Consider the following 19,034-nt stretch of genomic DNA (forward strand, 5'->3'; position numbering starts at 1 on the left):
TCAGGTCCGTACCTGCCAATCGCTAGGGCTGTCCCCATAGCAAAAGGAATTGGAGGGGGGCTGTTGTGATGCTTATTTTGTCCAGGGGCTCCGTGTCTACCCTTTGCATTCTGTGATTCACTGACATCCCATTGGCCCTTCCCAGACGCCTCAGTGAATATCCGAAGTTGGGAAGATTTGAAGGGTCCCAAATGGGAAGCACGCATCCCCCGTTTTTTATTTATCCCCTGGCTGTCTCTGGCTCCACGCTGAGTGGCATCCAGACAGAAGCAGAAGTGTTCTAAGGTGGTTGGCTGGGAACAAAAGGTACAATGGGAAATCCAGTGTGCAAACAAGTGCCTGTTTGATTTCTCTCCACTTCCCCTTGGGTATTAAGCTTCCTTTTGATTAATGTTTGGTTTCCGGTAATAAACATGGCACCAACTTCAGTGGTCTATTGTGAGGATTAAACCTGAGAAGGAACGAGGGTAAAGTACTCAGGTGTACCCAGTATTCAGCATTTACGACAGTCAGCAGTTCCCCATCATCAACGGTTTTGCTTTCCAAGGTTTCAGTCACCAACAGTCAACCACGACCCAGGAACATTAAATGGAAAATTCCAGAAATAAACAATGGGTCAGTTTTGCACCATTTGGAGGAGTGTGGTGAAATCTTGCGCCATCCTGCTCCATCAGGCCCAGGACGTGACCCATCCTTTGTGCAGTGTGTCTGTGCTACCAACAGTTAATACTTAGCAGCCATCTGGCTACGGTCAGCTGTCGCAGCATCGCAAAGCGTGTGACCCTTATTTTCCTTAGGAATGGCCCCAAAGCGCAGGAGTCGTGATGCTGGCGATTTGCATATGCCCAAGAGAATCGCTAAGGTGCTTCCCTTAAGTGAAAAAGGGCAAATTCTTGACTTCACAAGGAAAGAAACAAACACAAAAAATTTTAGCAGGCTGGGGTTGCCAAGATCTACGGTCAGAACCAATCTTCTCTCTGTAAAATGATGAAAAAGGATAAAAGAAATCCGTGCTAGTTTTGCCGTCACACCTCACTCAAGCTGCAAAAGTTACGGCCACCGTGCATGAGAAGCGCTTAGGGAATATGGAAAAGGGATTCAGTTTGTGGGATGAAGACATGACCCTGCCCTGGCTCAGCGGCCCTCCTCCTGACAGGGTGTCCGAAGGTCAGGAGCAGCCGAACGCTACGTCACACTGCCTACGTCGCTCCCTCGCTTCATCTCATCACATCGGCAGTGTATCACCTCCTACCATCACAAGAGCGGTGAGTACAGTACAATAAGATATTTTGAGACAGGGAGAGAGAGAGAGACCCTATTCGCATAACTTTAATTACAGTACATTGTTATAATTGTTCTTTTTATTATTAAATAGTTATTGCTAATCTCTTACGGTGCCTAATTAAATTCCATCGCAGGTATGTATGTGTAGGAAAAACATAGTATGTACAGGGCCCGGTACTATCCGCGGTTTCAGGCATCCACTGGGGGTCTTGGACCATATTCCCTGCAGATAATGGGGGACTCACTGCATTGCTGACAGAGAAGCATTTGCATGAAGGTGAAGCTGCTGAAAGGGCTTGCACTAGGGAGGGTGGCTGGCAAAGGGCCCTTCTTTCACCATCCCTTGTGGTAAATTGCTTATCTTTCCTACAGCCAACAAGCCCCGTGTATGCCCAGGAGATTAACTCCAGGCATACCTCAGCACCAATCGTGGAGAGCCACATGGGTAGGACACTGCAATAAAGGGACGGTCCACAGCAGGCTTGCAATTCCACGGCTGGCCAGAGGAAGACGGACGCTTTGTGTTCTCACCACCAGGTAGGTCCTGCTTCAAGCCCCACCAGGCTTCTCCAGTGCCTGAGGCCTCCCCCGACCCTGGACCCACTGCACCTGCTAGGGTCATTTGTTTCTGAAAAATTCCAGAACCCAGCTAGCCCTTTGGACCCCGACCCTTGTCAAATGCTCCAGATACACTCAACCATGCCTCCAGGTTGCTCCAGACCTAATGAAGCCCCTCGCCCTGGCCCTGGGCACCCCACCAGGAAGCCAGGCCTCTCCTGGGGGCTCATCTTTAAGAATTAAGTCCTGGGTGCTCTCTCGACATATCCCGATAGCACGATCCCCCTTCCAGAAACAGGTCTCTGTCTAACTGAAGTCTTCCCAGGCTGTAAGGAGCCATCCAAAGATCTGCCCATTGGAGGAAAGGTTTCCCAGGAGAGAAAATGTTATGAACTGGAGTGTGGACAGGCTCTTCACAGCTCTGTCCTACCCCCGCCCCTCCTGGTAGTCATTCATCCCCCAGACCTTGGGGGGCACCCCTTGTGTGCCAGACCCTGTGCTAAGAGCAAGCAATGGGCTCAAGTCTGACATGGTCCCACCCTCAGAAATTTCCACACGCAGAGAACACTCGGGGGCTCTTAACACAGTGCCTGCCGCCCAGAACCAAGAAAGGCGAGCCGTTACCTTTGGCCATCGGTTCTCACAGCACCGCCACCTCCCCGCCACCCATGTCCCAGAGCCTCTGCCTTCACCTGAGTAGGAACCAGCCTGAGACCTCCTAGGACACTGCAGTGCCAGCTGGCTCGAAGCTGGCCTCTGCTTTCTTGCTGCCCACTTCCTCCTCTTGGCAAGTCTCCTTTTCCTAGTATCCCATCACCTTTCTGCGAGTCACACCTGCTTTAGAACAATACAGCTCTTCATGAAGGAGGTCCCCGGCCTTTCTGTGGCTTTAAGCAAACTATGTAACTTCCTGCATATGCTGGCACGCAGGAGGGGCTCAGTCAGTATTTCTGTGGTTAATGTTCTCTGAATCTCAGCTTCTTCATCTGTAAAATGGGAGCAATGACGGGACCTTCCCTGGGGGTGTTCAAGGCCTTAAATGAGCTACGGTATGCAAGGGGCTTAGGGCTGCTCTGATTCCCTTCTGACCCTCGCACCCAGGGGGACGACCTCTGACCTGTACCTGGGTCCTTCCCTCCCCCCAGCTGCATGGACAGTCTGCAGGCTGCTCAGTGACCTGCACATCTCAGCTTCTGCAAACCATGGCTAGCTCTCACGTCCTATGGCTGGCCGTGGCCTCCTGCCTTCTGACCCTGGCTTCCACAGAGCCGGAAGGTAAGTGCTCTGTTCTCCTGGCATCTCGGGTGCGTCTCAGTGACTGGGCAAGTGCAGGGAAGGTGGTTCTAGGTCAACGGGAGGAGCGAGGACAGTGTAAAGCAAAGACTCTGAAGTCCAGAGTCAAGGGGAACAAGAAGAGAGAAACTGGAGTCCAGTCATTAGCCCTCAGAGAGCCACGCAGAAATTCCCCTGCCAGGACAGTGGGGCCGGTGAGGTACCCCACGTCCAGACAGGAACAAGCACGATGACACGAGTCACCCAGTCCCGTGCTCTGGCCTCCTTTCCCCTTATCAGTCTGCACCTCTGCAAAGTGAGAGGACGAGATTTTGTGATCTCTCTGTGGTCCTTCTAAAGATCTATGGCCGGGCATCTTAGATGCTTGTAGGCTGGGTTCTCAGGCTCAACACTGGGATGAAAATTTCTGCCCATGTCACCTGTGGAGGGGTGGGCAGGAGTGGCGGGGGCGGGGGCTCTCCTGGGAAAACGAAGCATGTGAAGGAAATACTCCAAGAACAACAAGTCTATACTCCAAGAACAACAAGTGCGCCGACTCCTTAAAATGAGCACACACGTAAGCAAGGCTGGGAAATTTCTTTTTCGAAAAGTCCCTCTCGTGTATTATATGCATGTGACCTCCCACTGAGGACCCAGGGACTGTGCTTGGCATTAGCTCATTTAATTCTCCAACAATCCTTTAGGGCTTTATGTCCCCAAATGGGGGCATACATGTCCCAGGATGACCGTGGGGGTGCCTGGCAAACTCTTAGAGAATTTTTTGGTGGCGTTCTCTCTGTTTCGTCACGTGTATTAAAAACATGTAACTAGTACATCGTACCTATGGCATCACTGGTATTATTCCTTGGGATGCAACGAATTTATAAAGAGAGTCATTGAAAGAAACATATTAAGTAAATGACAGGAGGGCACAGGTGTGGTGGGCAACACAACCCCATGCGTGGGAAGGGATGAAGTTTGGGAACCCCAGCAGCTCACAGGTGCTGTTTTGTAGATGACACTCAGGGGAGACGAACCACCTGCCAAGCTCATAGCCGGCAGGTGTCGAGTTGGATTTACACCCAACTGACCAGCTTGTGGTCCTCTCCCCTTCACATCTGTCTCTTCACACATCACAGTCCCTGATTCTGTTAAAAACCATGAGCTCCATCATCAGAAATTGTCCCGTTAGACCAGCGGTTCTTGACCGGGGGTGATTTTGCTGCCCAGGGGCACACTTTGGAAATGTCTGGAGACAAGTACAGGGAGAAAGGTGCTCCTGGCATCGAGTGAGAAGAGCCCAGGGACGCTGCCAAACACCCTACAAAACACAGGATGCTCCTCATGGCACACAACCATCCAGCCCAAAACTAGCCGAGGTGGAGAACTTTTGTGGTAGATCTGCATTGGCTGGTAATGGAAAAAAATGTCTGTGGTATTCAGAAAAAAAAAATGCAGGTGGAGAAAAAAATGCTGTACAGCATTAAACCCTTTTGCATTTTTAGAAAAGCCCCATATTTAAACCTATGCATAGGAAGGGTCTGAAGATTCTACAGCAAACTTATGGCTACTTCTGAGGATGGAACGGGCTTATGACAACTTTCGCTTACTTTACTCATTTGAATGATGTTTGAGGTTTTACCAATGAGTGAATTACATTTATAATGAGCAAAACAAATCCCAGTCCGACAGGACGCCAGTGTACGGTTGCACAGGGGAGCACTGCAGAAATGCAGGGCAGGGGGGCGGGCGATTGAGTTCAGTGTGAACGGTGCCCCCTGGGGATGTGCAGGGTGGAGAGCTGATGTTCTTAGTGCCCTTAAAATACCACCCCGCAGCCTCATTATTATTCTGACGCTGAGGTGACGAGGGCTGATGCTTGCTTAATGGTTACGTGCCTCACCAGGCTCTTAGCACACCTGAAACAGTGTGAGGGCATAACAATCCTGCAGGCTCCGGGTCGCTCAGTAACCCAAGCACACTGTCGCTTTCCAGGTCACAGGAACCCCAGCCACGCCAGCTCCTATGGGCTGGACTTGGAGTGTGGAGCCCCTGGGGCCCCGGAACCCCCACTCTGTTTTGACCCGTGCCAGAATTACACCCGCCTGGACGATCCCTCCCGGAGCTCAGAGAACACAGACAGAGGCCATCAGTGTGACACAGACCTGCGCGGCTGGTTCCGCTTTGTGGGCGAAGGTGGCGTGAGGATGCCGGACACTTGTGTGCCGGGGTACCGCTGCCACACGGACGCTCCCATGTGGCTGAATGGGACCCACCCAGTCCTGGGGGGGGGCACTGTCACCCGCAATGCTTGTGCTTACTGGTCAGGCAACTGCTGCTACTGGAAGACGGAGGTGCGGGTGAAGGCGTGCCCGGGAGGGTACCACGTGTACTGGCTGAATGGCAGCCCCTCGTGTAACCTGCGATACTGCACAGGTGAGTGGCAGAGACCCTGGAGGCGGCGGCAGGGCAGGGCTACCCGGTGAAGCGCCCAGGGCTCAGCAGAGTAAGTGGGGCAGGACACTAAGCGGCACAGCCACCCCACTCCTGCCAGTTACTGCCCAGTGGGAAACACGCCCAGGGGTTGCCAGCTCTTCCAATACCGCAGAGGAAAGCCAGAAATTTAGATTCGAGGGCGACACCGCCTCATATACACAGGATGCCCTGCTGTCCAAAAGGAGAGCGTTCCTATGAAACCTTCCACAAGCTGAACTGACATAAAGCCCAGAAGCAACTGCCTTTATCTGTATGGAGATTTGGGGAGCATTCCCAGACCCCAAAAGTAACCAACCTCGTCATATCAAATACACTTAATTGCCTCCAGTTTTGTGCTAAACCTGACACCTTTATGGGCTTCCCGTAGGCGCTTCTAACACCTTACGACACATCTTGCTAACGGACGCACAAAACAGACGCAGAGAAAACACAGATGTTCAGACACAGCTCAGAGCGATGGCGGCCTCACGCTGAGATGCTAGTGTAGTTCCCCCCGGGAGGCGCTGCCCCGCTGCCCACTGCCTCCCTAACAGTTGGCAGCTAAACAAATGTCGGCGCTATCTGTGATTTTCGCCTTGGCGAAAGAAAGCGCATTTCTCACGGTTAGCAAAAACAGGCACGAAGGTAGGTCTTTCGTAAAAGTGGCGAAACGCGAACTTTCAAAAAGCGGGGGTACCTGCATAGCTGCCCGTGTGCGGCGTAACACGAAGACCTCAGGCTCACTCGGATTTCGGTTCCATTGGGGCCGCTGCTCGACCTCTCTGAGCTTGTCTGCTGCTCTGAAAAGAAAAAGGAGAACGGCAAAAATGAGTAACGCATGGTGCTTGTGACGCGCTTGCCTCCATCCTGAGCACACGAGACTGCTGACTCATTTGGTCCTCTCGCCCACTGTGTGAGATGGGGGCTGTATCATTACCCGGATGCCGGGTCTGGGGCACAGAGAGGTTCAGCAGCGCTCCCAATATCACACAGCTGGGATTTGAAGCCAGCAGCCTACCTCCCTGAGCTATACGCCTAACCGCCAGGCTACCCTGTCTCACACAGTTACCATGACAACCGAAGGCACTAACACAGGGAGAGTGGTCAGAACGGGGTCTGCCATGCGGTGAGGACTAACATGGTGACCTCAGGCTTTTCACATCCCTGGATGGGGAGTCAGCACATCCGAGGTGGAGGCCTGACCCTTCCACTAAGAACTGCACAACCTCGGACAGAGTGACAAGGTTGGCCCAGGGGGTCCCCCCGCTCTGCATCCTGACCCCCCTCCTCCATGCCTCACCCCCAGACCCCTCCACTGTGGAGGACAGGTGTGAGAAGACCTGCCGCCCAGAGGAGGAGTGCAGCTTTCTCAACGGGACCTGGAGTTGTGTCTGCAGACAGATCGTCAATGGGTCTGGTAAGCAGTCGGGACGGTGCTGGGTGGGAGCTGGCCCGAGCGGGCACCGCAGGAGGGAGGGGTGCAGGGGGTCAGGACACGGTGGACCAGAGTCAGTGGGGATGCAACTGAGGTCAGGAATGTGAGTTCTCGAAGCCAGTGGGTTTGCAAGGATGGGAGGGCAGAGATGCACCAAATTTCCAGGTCAGCCGCTGGCCCACGCCTCAGGGAGCGGCTCTGGCATGGGTGGGCATGACCCACGAGGGAGAGGTACTGAGGGTGAGAACTCTGCCAGTGTGGGAACTGTGTTCAAATACCCGCAAAGGCTACATATGATGGATGGGCAGACTCCTGGGCCAGTCCTGGGGCCTGGGACAAGTCACCTAACTTCCCTGAACCTTACTGCCCTCATCTATAAAATGGGGAGAAGCTATTAATAAAAATCACCACTGTACAGGGCTATTGTGAGAATTAAATCAGAGCAGTCCGAAGGGGCAGGCTCTGCAGGTGAGGAGCTTCTCGTCCCAGGAGGTAAGCAAGGAGAGACAGATGACCCATGGGAAGGCCACAGACAGGCCCTAAGCCCTGGGTGGGCGGTGGATGAGCTGCCCACTGAGGCTTTCCTTCCCTCCTAGGACTCTAACGAGGGCCTCTGCTCTTGCTTTTGGCACAAGCTTGCCTCCGTCTGAGCAAACTCCCATCCCCTACGAAGGAGTGTTCTAGGCAGAGGGGCAGGAACACGCAGGATGCATTTGGGCAATGGGGCTGGAGTGTGTGTGCCTGGCAGGAATGGCGTGGGGCTGAGGGGCAGGAACAGAAAGGGAGCAGCCCTGTTCCCTGCGGAGACTCTGCCCGTTGGGTGGATGAGCCCCACCTCAAAGCTGGGTGGCTTCTTGGGGTCGGGCCATCACAGCTTTGAGGACATCCTCCCTGGACCTGGATGGGCTTCAAGGTCCTCTTGGCTGACTAAGTGGACAGGGCCCCGCATGTCTTTATCAGCGGCTATTCAGTGGGTCCCCATCGCTCCCAGACACAATCCCTTCGTGATCTGGGTTTGCTTGCTTCTCCGTCTCCCCCAGCTCCCCTCCGCTCCTAAGTTCCTGAGCCTTTGACCTCTGTGTCTCTCCGAAGCCCCACCCCACACGCTACCTCTGCTCTCCCTTAGCCTGGGTGCCCTCCCTTGCTTTGCTGACCTGCAAACCCCTGCCCGTCAAGCTTCAGCCCTCTGCACCCTTCTGTGGCTCACCTGACAGCTGGACAGCCCTTCTGATATGCTTCCTCTGCACCTAGAACACACAGCTGTTAGTACGTCCATCCCATTGCATCAGAATAAGCTGTTGGCACATTGGTTTTATACAAGACCCTCGTGAGCTGAGTCCATGGCTCCTTTATTTGGGGGTTAAATGTGCCCAGCACATGGAGAAGGTAGCTAGTAAGAATGTATGTTGAATCATGAATACAATAGAAATTGTATTGCTCTTAACTTACTACCTATCGCCCTTATCAGAGGGTTAGCTCTGGAAGGGTGGGAATTTTGTCCGTTTTGCAATCATTGTATCCCCGGTGCCGAGAACGGTACCTGGCAGACAGCAGACGGTAAAGAAGTATTTGTTGAATGAAAGTTGGATGGATGGATGGATGGATGGATGAATGAATGAATGAATGAATGCAGTGGCTCTGAGCCAGGTCCGATGTGGGGCCCTGCAAAACCAGGAAGCAGGAGTCGTGTGTGTCTAGCTTGGATTCTGGGCCGAATGTCCTGCAGTCCTGACACCCTAATTCCCGAGGGAAACCAGACCCAGAAGCCCCGGCCAAACCCGCACGTAGGATGCCCGACAATCTCAGACCAGGGGCTTCTTTGCCAACGTCGCCTACCGCAAGCCTGGGCGAGAATCCCACCTGGTCCTAGAACCTTCGCATCTCCCCCACCTCGTGGAGGGCACAGTGGTTCTTCCAAAGGGCAGGAAACATGGACTCTTCCCACTGCTTCTGGACCCCTAGCCACCCCACCTACTCCCTCTTGACTTTCCAGACATCCACAGTTTGCAGCCGCAGCTGGACTGTGGCGACAGGGAGATCACGGTGTCGCTGGACAGGTGTCAGCTGGCAGGCCTGGGCTTTGGGGACGAGGTCATTGCTTACCTGAGGGACTGGAACTGCAGCACCTTCTTGCAGAGAGAGGAGCAGAACCGGGTGTCTGTGAGCAGCCCCGCTCAGGCTCACGCCTGCGGGAATGTTCTGGAGGTGAGAGGCATTCACTCCACCACTGCCAGAGTGGGGAGCCGGGCTGGAGAGGCCCCTGTCAGGGGCTGTGAGACGGTGGCCAAGTCACGTACCTCTCTGGGTCTCTAGGCATATGTGAGATTACCTGTTAGGTCACGTAAAAAACTCAGAACAGGTCTGATGCTTGAGCTCAATAAACGTGAGCTGTGCTTACGGTTCATTAGGGGTGATGAGGGAGGGGCCGACAGAGGAGCAAGCATGGTGGCTCCTAACTCTTCCCAAGGGGAAGTTTTTGATCTAGGTTTTGATCCCCTTCCTGTAAAGTGTCAGTGCCTGGGGGGTGGGGGGGAGGCCCACTTGCCACCTTGACAGCAGAAGGCAGGGTGCCAGCATGACTGAGAGGCCCCCCCTGTGAGTCAGACACACCTGGCTTCCAGGCACACCTACGCGTGTGTCGCCATAAACATATATGTGGTCTTGTTTTTATGCCAAAGAGAAACAGAACCCATGCCATCTACAAAAACACCCTCTCCCTGGTCAATGATTTCATCATCAGAGACACCAAACTCAGCATCAACTTCCAGTGTGCCTACCCCCTGGACATGAAAGTCAGTCTCGAAACTGCCCTGCAGCCCATTGTAAGGTACGGCACTGAGTGACCCTTGCCCTCTGACCTTCACCCGACACCGGTCACGCTCACTTACCATGTCCAAGGACGCCACCTGCCTCCTTCAGGAGCTTCCATTCTATTGGTCGTTCATTCCACAAATGTGTTGGTTGTATATTAACATCCAAGCAGACGCAGAATCCTTTGTGGATCGTAAGGATTGGTATTCCAACGCAATGCAGCAACGTGAAAACAGTGTCCTTGAAATACGCTAAGGAACAAAAGCATGACAATTTCACTTATTTTGAGGAAGAAAGGCATCAAACGACTGGTGCCATCAATAGTTACAAGTGAGATGAATGCACTGTAGGGGCACGGGGGGTGCTGTGGGGTCGGGGAGCAAGGTCCCTGACCTCATTGTGGGGGTGAGGGCACGGTGGGAGCAAGAAGGCTTCCCTGCAGATGAGGGATTTAAGCTGGATCGGCTTTGGGTCAACGGCACCCCTCAAGTCATCAGAAATAGAACCAAATAGCATTTTGGGTGGCGTTCCATGTGGGCAGTGGCTTTTGTCTGCTGTCCCCTGCCGTACCACCATGCTGGCAATGAGGCCCTCCACAGTCTTCGATGTGCCAGGGGACATTCTGAGGGTGTCAGAAATCCAGGGTGCCCTTCCCATCGCCCATTGCCTCCCGAGCTCCCAGAATGGCAGGATTAGGAGTTCACATTTTCTAGTTCAGTGGTTTTCAGAATGTATTGTGTTGGGGCCCAAGGTTCATCACAAATAAAAATTAAAGCCATTCATCTTGTTAATATTGTGTTCTATAAAAACTGTGAGTCCACTGACCTGGTCCCCAGCAGGTGAGAAGATGGAGGTGCACACGTGGGGTGATCCGTGACGCCGGGGAAGAGGGTGGGAACCCCGGGGGCAGGCTGGTCTATCTGTCAGGAGCAGTGCGTAGAAGACAGTAAAAGCTAATTTACAGGAATGCTCCAAGAATTTCCTTAGGGCTCAAAGAGGCGCATTTGCCTTCCTAACTTCACACAGGACGGGAGCTTGATGCATTTTGTTCTCCTGGGTCAACCCCTGACGGTTCCACTCTTGTGCTTTTCCTTGTCTCAGTTCCCTGAACATCAGTCTGGGTGGGGAGGGCGAGTTTACCATCCGGATGGCCCTCTTCCAAGACCAGAACTACACGCTGCCTTACGAAGGGGCCATGGCCGTGCTGTCGGTTGAGTCCATGCTCTATGTGGGCGCCATCTTGGAGAGAGGGGACACGTCCCGGTTTAACCTGCTGCTGAGGAACTGCTATGCCACACCCACTAGCGACAAGACCGACCCCGTGAAATACTTCATCATCAGAAACAGGTATCGGACGGCTCGGGGTTACCTTTTGACAGAAGTGAGGTTTGGGGAGAAAAGGACCCCCTCCCCCCTGCCTGGCGGCTCTGTGAATCGACTTGCCTCTTTTGGAAAACAACTGGGCGTGACACGTCATAAGCAGACCCACTGACCCGGGAATATCGGTCCTGGAACTTCAGCCTAAAGCATTAATACGGAGTAGGTGGGCCGGGAAAGAAATGGCGATTATTTTTCGTTTCAGTATCCTTCTGGCTTTGGCAGGGGGTTCATTGTTTAAAATGGGGCTCTGCTAAGTAACGATGGGCTGTGACACAGATGCAAACACCAACCGATCAACGTGAAAACAGCATGACAGGTGTTCTGGGGCAAAATATTATTGACCGTCCATAACTGGCCAACACAAAGGGAACATGCGTATCTGTAGATCGTGGTACTAATATTAGCTAATATTGACCACTGAGATTGGCTACATGCCAGGCAGTGTGCTGAGCAGGGCACACGGGTTATCACATCAAATGTACACACCAACCCCAGGAAGTGTATGTTCCCATCTCCACTGTACAGACAGGAAAAGCGGGGCTCAGTAAGTGGGGCTTAAGTAATCTGCTCATGCTCACTTGGCGGGGAAGTAGGTCCGGCTGGAATCTAAAACCAGTCTGTCTCACTCCCCAAAACTCAAAGCCATGTGGGCTAATGGATAACATCATGGAGGATCCCAGAGGGAGAAAAGTCGCTGCCGTCAGGATGGAGGGAACTCGAGGGGCCCTTTAATTCTCTCTGACGCTGGTTTCCTACCAGATACAGATTAAAGGTGCAGCCACGGGCCTCAGGCCCCCGAGCTGTTCTAGAAGTTAGCTCCTTGCCCTTGTCACCCTCCCAGCTGCCCAAACAAACGTGATTCCACTATCTCCGTGGAGGAGAATGGGGTGTCCCCCCAAGGCCGGTTCTCAGTTCAGATGTTTATGTTTGCTGGAAACTACGACCTCGTTTTCCTGCACTGTGAGGTTCATCTGTGTGATTCGGTCAATGAGCAGTGCCAGCCGGTGAGTGTGTCTTTGCATGGGCCCTGGGACCTGGTGGGCGCTCCACATACATTTATCGGAATTATGAGCAGGTGGAAAGAAGGAAGGGGGACAGGGAAAGAGGTTGGGAGGGAGGGAGGGGAAAGCAAGCTGGATGGATGGATGAAGAGATGGATGGGAGGGAGTGAAGGACAAAGGGAGGAAGAAAAGAAAGAAAGAAGGATGAATGGATGGACGTTAAGCCTCCCAAAAGCCTACGTACATACGAGCAATCACTGAGTCCCAGGAGGCAGATGAGCTGAAGGCGGCTGCCCGCGAGGTTTCCTTGGCGCAAGACTTTATCTTAGATGATTATAATCATAGTTGCCCTTTTCAGCGCTCAACCTGCATCAAGCACTGAACTAAAGCATTCACGTGCCTTATCTAATTTACTTCTCACAACAACCCTTGTAGGTTCTTTGATCGCTCTCATTGCACAGATGAGGAAACCGAGTCTCAGAGAAGTCCCTTGCCCAGGGGCCACACAGCTGGCAAGTCTCAGGGCCTGGATGTGGCCCGGCTGTGGCTCTTGCCCCCTTTTTGGCACTGCCTGCTAAGAGTTGGCACTTCCTGAGTGTTTGCTGTGTGCCTACGTGCTGCAGACCTCATTTTAACCCTCCCAACCAGGAAGGTTCTATTTAATAACAGTGGAGAGGTGAGGGCATTTGTTTTTAGTCAGTCAGCTGAAAGAGAATGGAAATGCGATTCTAAGCCACGTTTGCTGGACATGACAGTGAGAATATTCTAGACTGAGATAACCGCAGCCTCTGAGTTAGGGCCGTCGAGGGGTGGGCCGCATTCTCGGGCCAGACGTGGAAAGGAAACGTGCCTGTGACCTGTGGTAGCATGACAATTCTCTACCCTCCCCAGTCTTGCTCAAGAAGTCAAGTCCGCAGTGAAGCCGCGGAGATCGACCCAGCCCTGGTTCTGGATTTGGGACCCATTGCTCGGAGAGGTATGTGGCCAAGTCCTGGGGACAAACCCAGTGGCTGAGTGCTGACAGTTAATGACAGATGTCTGGGGTCACCAACCCAACAAGGTAGCACCTTTTCTGCCTCCTCAGTGAATCAATCTTTCCATGAGGGGCTCTGGGTACTAATAACAGCATTTGTTATCTGTACTGGCACACCTCTGTGCTGGGGACCAGGCTAACCCCGGACTCATCGTCTCACTTCACCTTCACCAGACTGTGTCCATTGTACAGATGAGAAACCAAAGCTCAGCGAGTTTAAGTGACTCACCCAAGATTGCCGGGCTCGTGAGCGGCTGGCGTTAGAATCGAATGCAGCTCGGTCTGATTCCAAAGCAGTGACCTTTTCCTTATTTCTCCTGCCAGGTCCCCATAGCACAGTCCTTCTGCGGGGAAGGCTAAATCCTAACCCAACTTTGTTTTCTGGTGATGGACTGTGTTTCTCAAAATCCAGCAACAGCACTGTGGGGCAGGACGGAGGGGAAGCTTTCCAACTGCTCCTCAGATTTTCATCCATCCTACCCATGGGTTAGCAGTGATGTCATGGTTTTTATTCCCGCTGGAGGAGTTAAGAAACCCCAAAGAATGAAAGTATTTTTTTGTCCCCCCAAAATAAGGATACCGCAATGTTGTTACAGTAGCAGTGTTAACAGCAACAACAATCATACTTTGTGGCCGGCAGCGTGCCAAACACATCTATATGTGTTATCACATGGAATGCTCACAACAGCCTCAGGAAGTTAAGCCCTATTACCACTCTCATTCTCCAGATAAGTAAACTGAGGCTGTCTCATAAAGAAGGTTCTCGCCCTGAGTTGCCCTGCCCCTTTACTAAGCCCTCAGCTGGAAGCCTCATGTGGTGTCACAGGGTAGCTAGGGGTTAGGAACCTCCATTTTGGAATCAGACAGATGGGGGTTCGAATCTGAGCTCTGCTCCTTACTAGCAAGGTCAACTTGGCGAGTCCCTTAACGTCGCTGAGCCTCAGTCTTCTCATCTGTCAAATGGGGATGAGAATAATTTCCTCACAAGTCTGTTAGGAGGATGAAGTTTCCAACGCATGAAATGACTTTAGCAAGGTACCTGTCAGATACTAGATGCCTCCACAATGAGGACTGTCACCGGCAGTGGTGGCCAGGTCCAGAGGACTTGGAGCAACTGAGGCCACCATGCTACAGCCACCAGAGCACGGCTGACAAAACCCTTACCCTCTGCTCTTGTCTCCAGGTGCCTCGTCTGCTGGTATAGTGAACGGAACCCCCAGTACTGCAGGTACCTTTCCTCCTGCCTTTCCCACAGCCTCCCTCCCAACTTGCCCTCCTTTCTCCTTGCAATTCGTGCACATTCATCCAGCCCCTTTGGTGGGCCGGGCCCTGTGCTGGGAACGGTGGACCCTGAAATGCAGCCGTTCCAAGATTGGCTCGGAGAGGCCCACAGTCTAGCAGGGGAGCCAGTCACTTAACGACAAACATTTATCGAGCGCCTGCTGTGTGCCAGGCATTGTTCTAGGCACTGAAGAAGGAAGGATGACCGACATGGGTCAGGGGCTGCCCTCACGGAGCTCATGTTCCATTGTGGGAATCACGAGGTAACGAGGTAATTTAGAAAGGAGAGAGGGTGATGTGATAGAAAATTACCAGCACGGGTAATAATACCTTAAAGAAGATCGAAGTTTGTCTGTCTCACACAGAAATGAAGTCTCGAGGCGAGCGATCCAGGGCTAGCGAGCAGGGCAGCACCACAGTCATCAAGGATCCAGGCTCACTCCTCCACCATTCGTGGTCCAGGGTGGCAGCCAGAGCACCAAGCTTCACATCTAGGCAGCAGGATGGAGAGAACAAGGGAGAAGTCACTGAGTGTTAGGGAACATCCCTGGAAGCTGACGTCTTATACTTCTCCTTACATCTCATTGGCCACTGCTCAGTCACATGGCCACACCTGGCTGCAAAGGAAGCTGGGAAATGTAGTCTTTATTCTAGGTGGCTGTATCTCCGACCAATGTTTGATGGTTCTATTAACAAAGTAGGAAGGAAGAAGCAACACCGGAATGGATCAATGGCCAGAACAAAATTCATAGGCGGTGATATTTGAGTCAAATGAGAAAAAGGAGCCATGTGTGCAAATATTACAGGAAAAAGCCCTATTGGCAGAATGAACAATTGCAAAAATGAGACAGGCACATAAACAAATAAATCACAAGTAAGTAGATAATGTAGAAGGCGCACATTAAAGTTAACTGTACTGGATAAGGTCAGGAAAGAATCTTGGCAGCTGGTAACATCTGAACGGGGTTTCGATGAATGAACTGGAATTCCACGGGGAGACAAATCCAAGAAGTGTACTTTGGACCAAAGGGAAAGCAATGCTATTAAGATTTTACTACCCTCCCCCCAAATGACCTATATTGGTGAACTCGGCCATGAAAAAGTTCTACCCACCTTCAAATCCCCAATGAGAAAACAGTGTAAAAGTTTCCAGATGAGCTCAAGAGGGCCTCCTCATGCTCAGTGCTAATGCTCGAACAATGGTGAGAAAAGTAGTGGTCGTCAAAGAGGGTAGAGAAAGCAAAGACTAAAGGCAGCTTGCGAGCAGGGAACTCAAGTCTCATCCATTTCTTCCAGTACTTCCGGTTAGCACAGAGCCTGGAACGGCCTGGCTTCCCTCCCAGGAAGGTGTGCCCAACTGACTAATTTCTAGGATGGGCATTAGAGCCTTCTGGAAGAGGAGGGGATCAATCTGGCTAGTGGGACGTGGGCAGAAGTCATGTATGCCAGTAGGGCACCACAAGTGGGCACTTACAGTTTTCACTGTTTGCTAGTAGCTCCCATGGCTGCTTTTGGTCTTTGAGAATTAATTGAACATCAACCTCTGTTTCATAATGATAACCTGATTGTCATACACTAATACTTCTGAGAATTAGGGCATTTGTCTCCCCTCCCTTTTACGACATCAGCAAGTGACTTTGAAATTGAGGGCTGGGAAGACGTTCTAGTCTGGCAGTATGACCGGAGAGGAGGCACATGCCTCTCCCAGGCCCCCGGACACGAGGCACCTATGATCCATGATACCTGCCCTCCATTTACACTGAGCACACAGTAACGGCCAGAAGAGATACAATCGCAAACCTTCCAGATCTTAGAGTCTGATTTTCAAAACCAACACTTGGTGGTGTTTACCATGTGCCAGGCACTGTTCTAAATGCAAAGTGATAGGACTGTACTCACTTAAGTCTTACAACACTCTCATAAGGTAACAGCTGCTAGTAATATTTCTATCTGCACCCAGGGAAACTCAGACAGAGAGGTTCAGTAACTTGCCTGGGCCCGCACAGCTGGTTGTAGAGCCGGGATACTAAGCTATGAGATAGGGCCTTGGCGGCAGTGCTTATTAACTTCTGTGTCTTTCTGTCTCTTCAGTATCAGTCAGAGTAAGTAATGCTAGCTGCTGTGACAAACAACCCCCAACTTCCTGTGCCCTTACACAATAGTTTATTTCCCACTTAGTCACTGGTGGTGGGGGGTGGGGGGGTAGAGTTCTGTGCCTTGCAGTCATTAGGAATTCGGGTTCCTACCTTCTGGTAACTTCTGGCAACTCCACTATCCCTTGCAAGTTCCTTCCTAGGTCCTCTGTATTGGGTTCCTAGATGGCGGATCACAGAGCATGGAACATCCTAGAAATGGCATATATGACTTCTACCCATGTCTCACTGGCCAGATTCAGTCACAGGACCCCGCCTGCCTGCAAAGGAGGCTGGGAAAAAGTGCCTTTCAATGTGCCAAACACATGAAAAAAGTGTTTGGTGATTAGATAGCTTTGCCTCTACCCCCTGACCCCTGTGCCAGTTTGCAGGGGCTGCAACCCAAACAAGATATTAAGGGTACCCTGTTTGTCATCCTTGTGCCACAGAAAACAGAGGCCAGCTCGCTTTGGCTGCCCAGTTCCAAAGCCCAACACCTGACAGTCACCTCCCTTGCATTTCAGGGTTCCTGATGGCCTGGCCCATGCTTCTCCTGCCTGTTCTCCTGGCTGAGCTGTTCTGAGCTCAGCTGGGCATCTGGCCTTGCAGCTCGTGTCCTTTCTCTGGCGATGGCTTCCAGTCACCCTTCAGCTGTGTTGGAGCTCCCTCCCACTCAGCCTTGGTGTAAACAGACTCCAGGCTGGGCTAGGTTTGGGGGACGGAAAGAGCTTTCCCTTTACACTCTCTGTGCTGTTGTTTGCCTCTTTGTCTCATGGTGGGGCCCCTGTCGGCCTGGCCTGGGCTGACTTTCTCATTCCTTAGCAGCTTCATGAAAGCAAACTTGGTAGGTGCCTCTGTAACTCGAGGGAAGAAGGACCATGTCACTGGGGGAAAGGAGTGGGATGAGCTCGTAAGAGAGGCCGTCTCACGGCTCCTTCCCAAGCACCCCTGTCTGAATGCTGATGAATTGAACAGATTGACTCTTGCTTTCACCCGGCTTCCTCTGGCGTATTTCCATCATGGTCTCAATAATCGCCATGGGTACACGTTGTAAAGGGGCCACTTTCAGAGACCCGGCTCCAGGAAACACTGGTCCCCATTGCTCCCCCATTCCCCACCACACCACAGACATGCTCTGATGTGCCCAGAACCATACAAACTTCTGCCCTGGGACCTGGATGCGGGAGGAACTCTCGATTTGGGTACAAAGACACTGTCCCCCAGAGCACACCTCTAGCTGTAAATAATGGTGTGCTTGCGCTGAAGGGCCCAACAGGGAATCCCGGCAGAAATGCTGCATCGTTTCTGCAGGGGATGCAGCAACAGAGCCTGGGAGATGGGTGAAGGTCCTTTCTGGAAACTGCTAAGGAACCCTCACAAAGCACTCTGCAAAGAATCCAAATACGGAGCATATTCCCTTACCCACAGCTGTACCTGGGCCCCCCCACGTTGGCCTCAGGAAAATGACCTGATCAGGGTCAGGCCACTGGGGGGCTGGAGGGGGCAGAGCCTGTTTATCTGCTGGAGGGCGCTTTCTAACTTGCCAACCTGCTGCCTTGTTCAGAGAAGGTGTGGTTACAAGAAACAGAAACCCACTCCAATTAGGCAAAAAGGGAATCGATTCCAAAGCCCCGGGGCACCCAGTCCCAGGACAGAAGACAGCCCAGATGCACAAGGCAAACCACCAGAGACCACGGTTTATCTGTCCCTCTTCCTGAAACCACACAGCCTCACGTCTGCTTATCTCTCTGAAACTCCCTTTTCCTGGTTATTCATCATCCCTTGATTGAATATGGGCCTGGCAGCTTCACACTCACTTCCTAATTGGGGGACCACAGAGACCAATTGGCATCCAAACTGCTCCTGGGGGAGTCGGATTTCCCTGCTTGGGCCCAAGTGTTTCTCCTGGTCCCGGTGTCTGAGACAAGGTGGGTGGGCTCATCTCAACGGGTCTGAGGGTACACATTCCCAAAGGCCACTGTGAGGGTGGCTTCTGTAAAAAAGAGGCTCCTGGGAAGAACTACTTCCAGTTTCCCAGTAGGTTAGAGGATTCAGACCTACCACATTCCAAGGGAGGCAGTGAGCTGGGAAGGGAGCGGAACGAGATGGCAGCAGGTCCGAACCTTTATCCTGCCTGGGAAAGGCTCAGGGGTGGGCTAGAACCAGATTGCCAGACATTTACAGGGAACCCTTTCTTCAGATACACTTCTCCACGAACACCCAATATGCAGAGATTAAAAGCAAATACTCTTGATGTCGGGTGGAAAGGTGAGCTCTCACATTCTGTCATTCCCGTCGCCTCAAGCCTCAGAGAAACTCCGTGATAACCCACGGGTCACCAAGGGCAAAGCTTTACTCGAACCTGCGCCACA

The 19,034-nt window shown here is 52.3% G+C and overlaps 1 protein-coding gene and 1 long non-coding RNA gene across 4 annotated transcripts in view; one reads left to right on the forward strand and one right to left on the reverse strand.

Moving 5' to 3' along the window:
- The first annotated feature begins 1,664 nt into the window (after nt 1-1,664).
- Nucleotides 1,665-17,654, forward strand: GP2 (glycoprotein 2). 2 transcript variants are annotated; one of them, XM_019751637.2, is made up of 11 exons: nt 1,665-1,821; nt 2,988-3,117; nt 5,110-5,550; nt 6,896-7,006; nt 9,018-9,229; nt 9,703-9,851; nt 10,937-11,182; nt 12,057-12,219; nt 13,108-13,192; nt 14,433-14,477; nt 17,187-17,654. In XM_019751637.2, exons 2-11 carry the CDS (start codon nt 3,045-3,047, stop codon nt 17,243-17,245), a joined length of 1,584 nt encoding a protein of 527 aa, XP_019607196.2. In that variant the 5' UTR covers nt 1,665-1,821; nt 2,988-3,044; the 3' UTR covers nt 17,246-17,654. The 2 variants fall into 2 exon arrangements, with proteins under 2 accessions (XP_019607196.2, XP_074179232.1); XM_074323131.1 differs by lacking the exon at nt 1,665-1,821 and having other exon boundaries at nt 2,969-3,117.
- The window catches only part of LOC141569507 (uncharacterized), a 243,230-nt gene continuing 233,327 nt past the window's right edge, over nt 9,132-19,034 (reverse strand). For both annotated transcript variants that reach the window (XR_012493236.1, XR_012493235.1), the window contains 3 exons: nt 14,861-15,021; nt 9,913-10,086; nt 9,132-9,353 (listed from right to left, as the gene is read on the reverse strand). This is a non-coding gene — a long non-coding RNA (uncharacterized LOC141569507). The remainder of the gene's footprint in view (nt 9,354-9,912; nt 10,087-14,860; nt 15,022-19,034) is intronic.

The sequence above is a fragment of the Rhinolophus sinicus genome, linkage group LG18 (assembly GCF_036562045.2).
Source record: "Rhinolophus sinicus isolate RSC01 linkage group LG18, ASM3656204v1, whole genome shotgun sequence".
Classification (NCBI taxonomy): domain Eukaryota; kingdom Metazoa; phylum Chordata; class Mammalia; order Chiroptera; family Rhinolophidae; genus Rhinolophus; species Rhinolophus sinicus.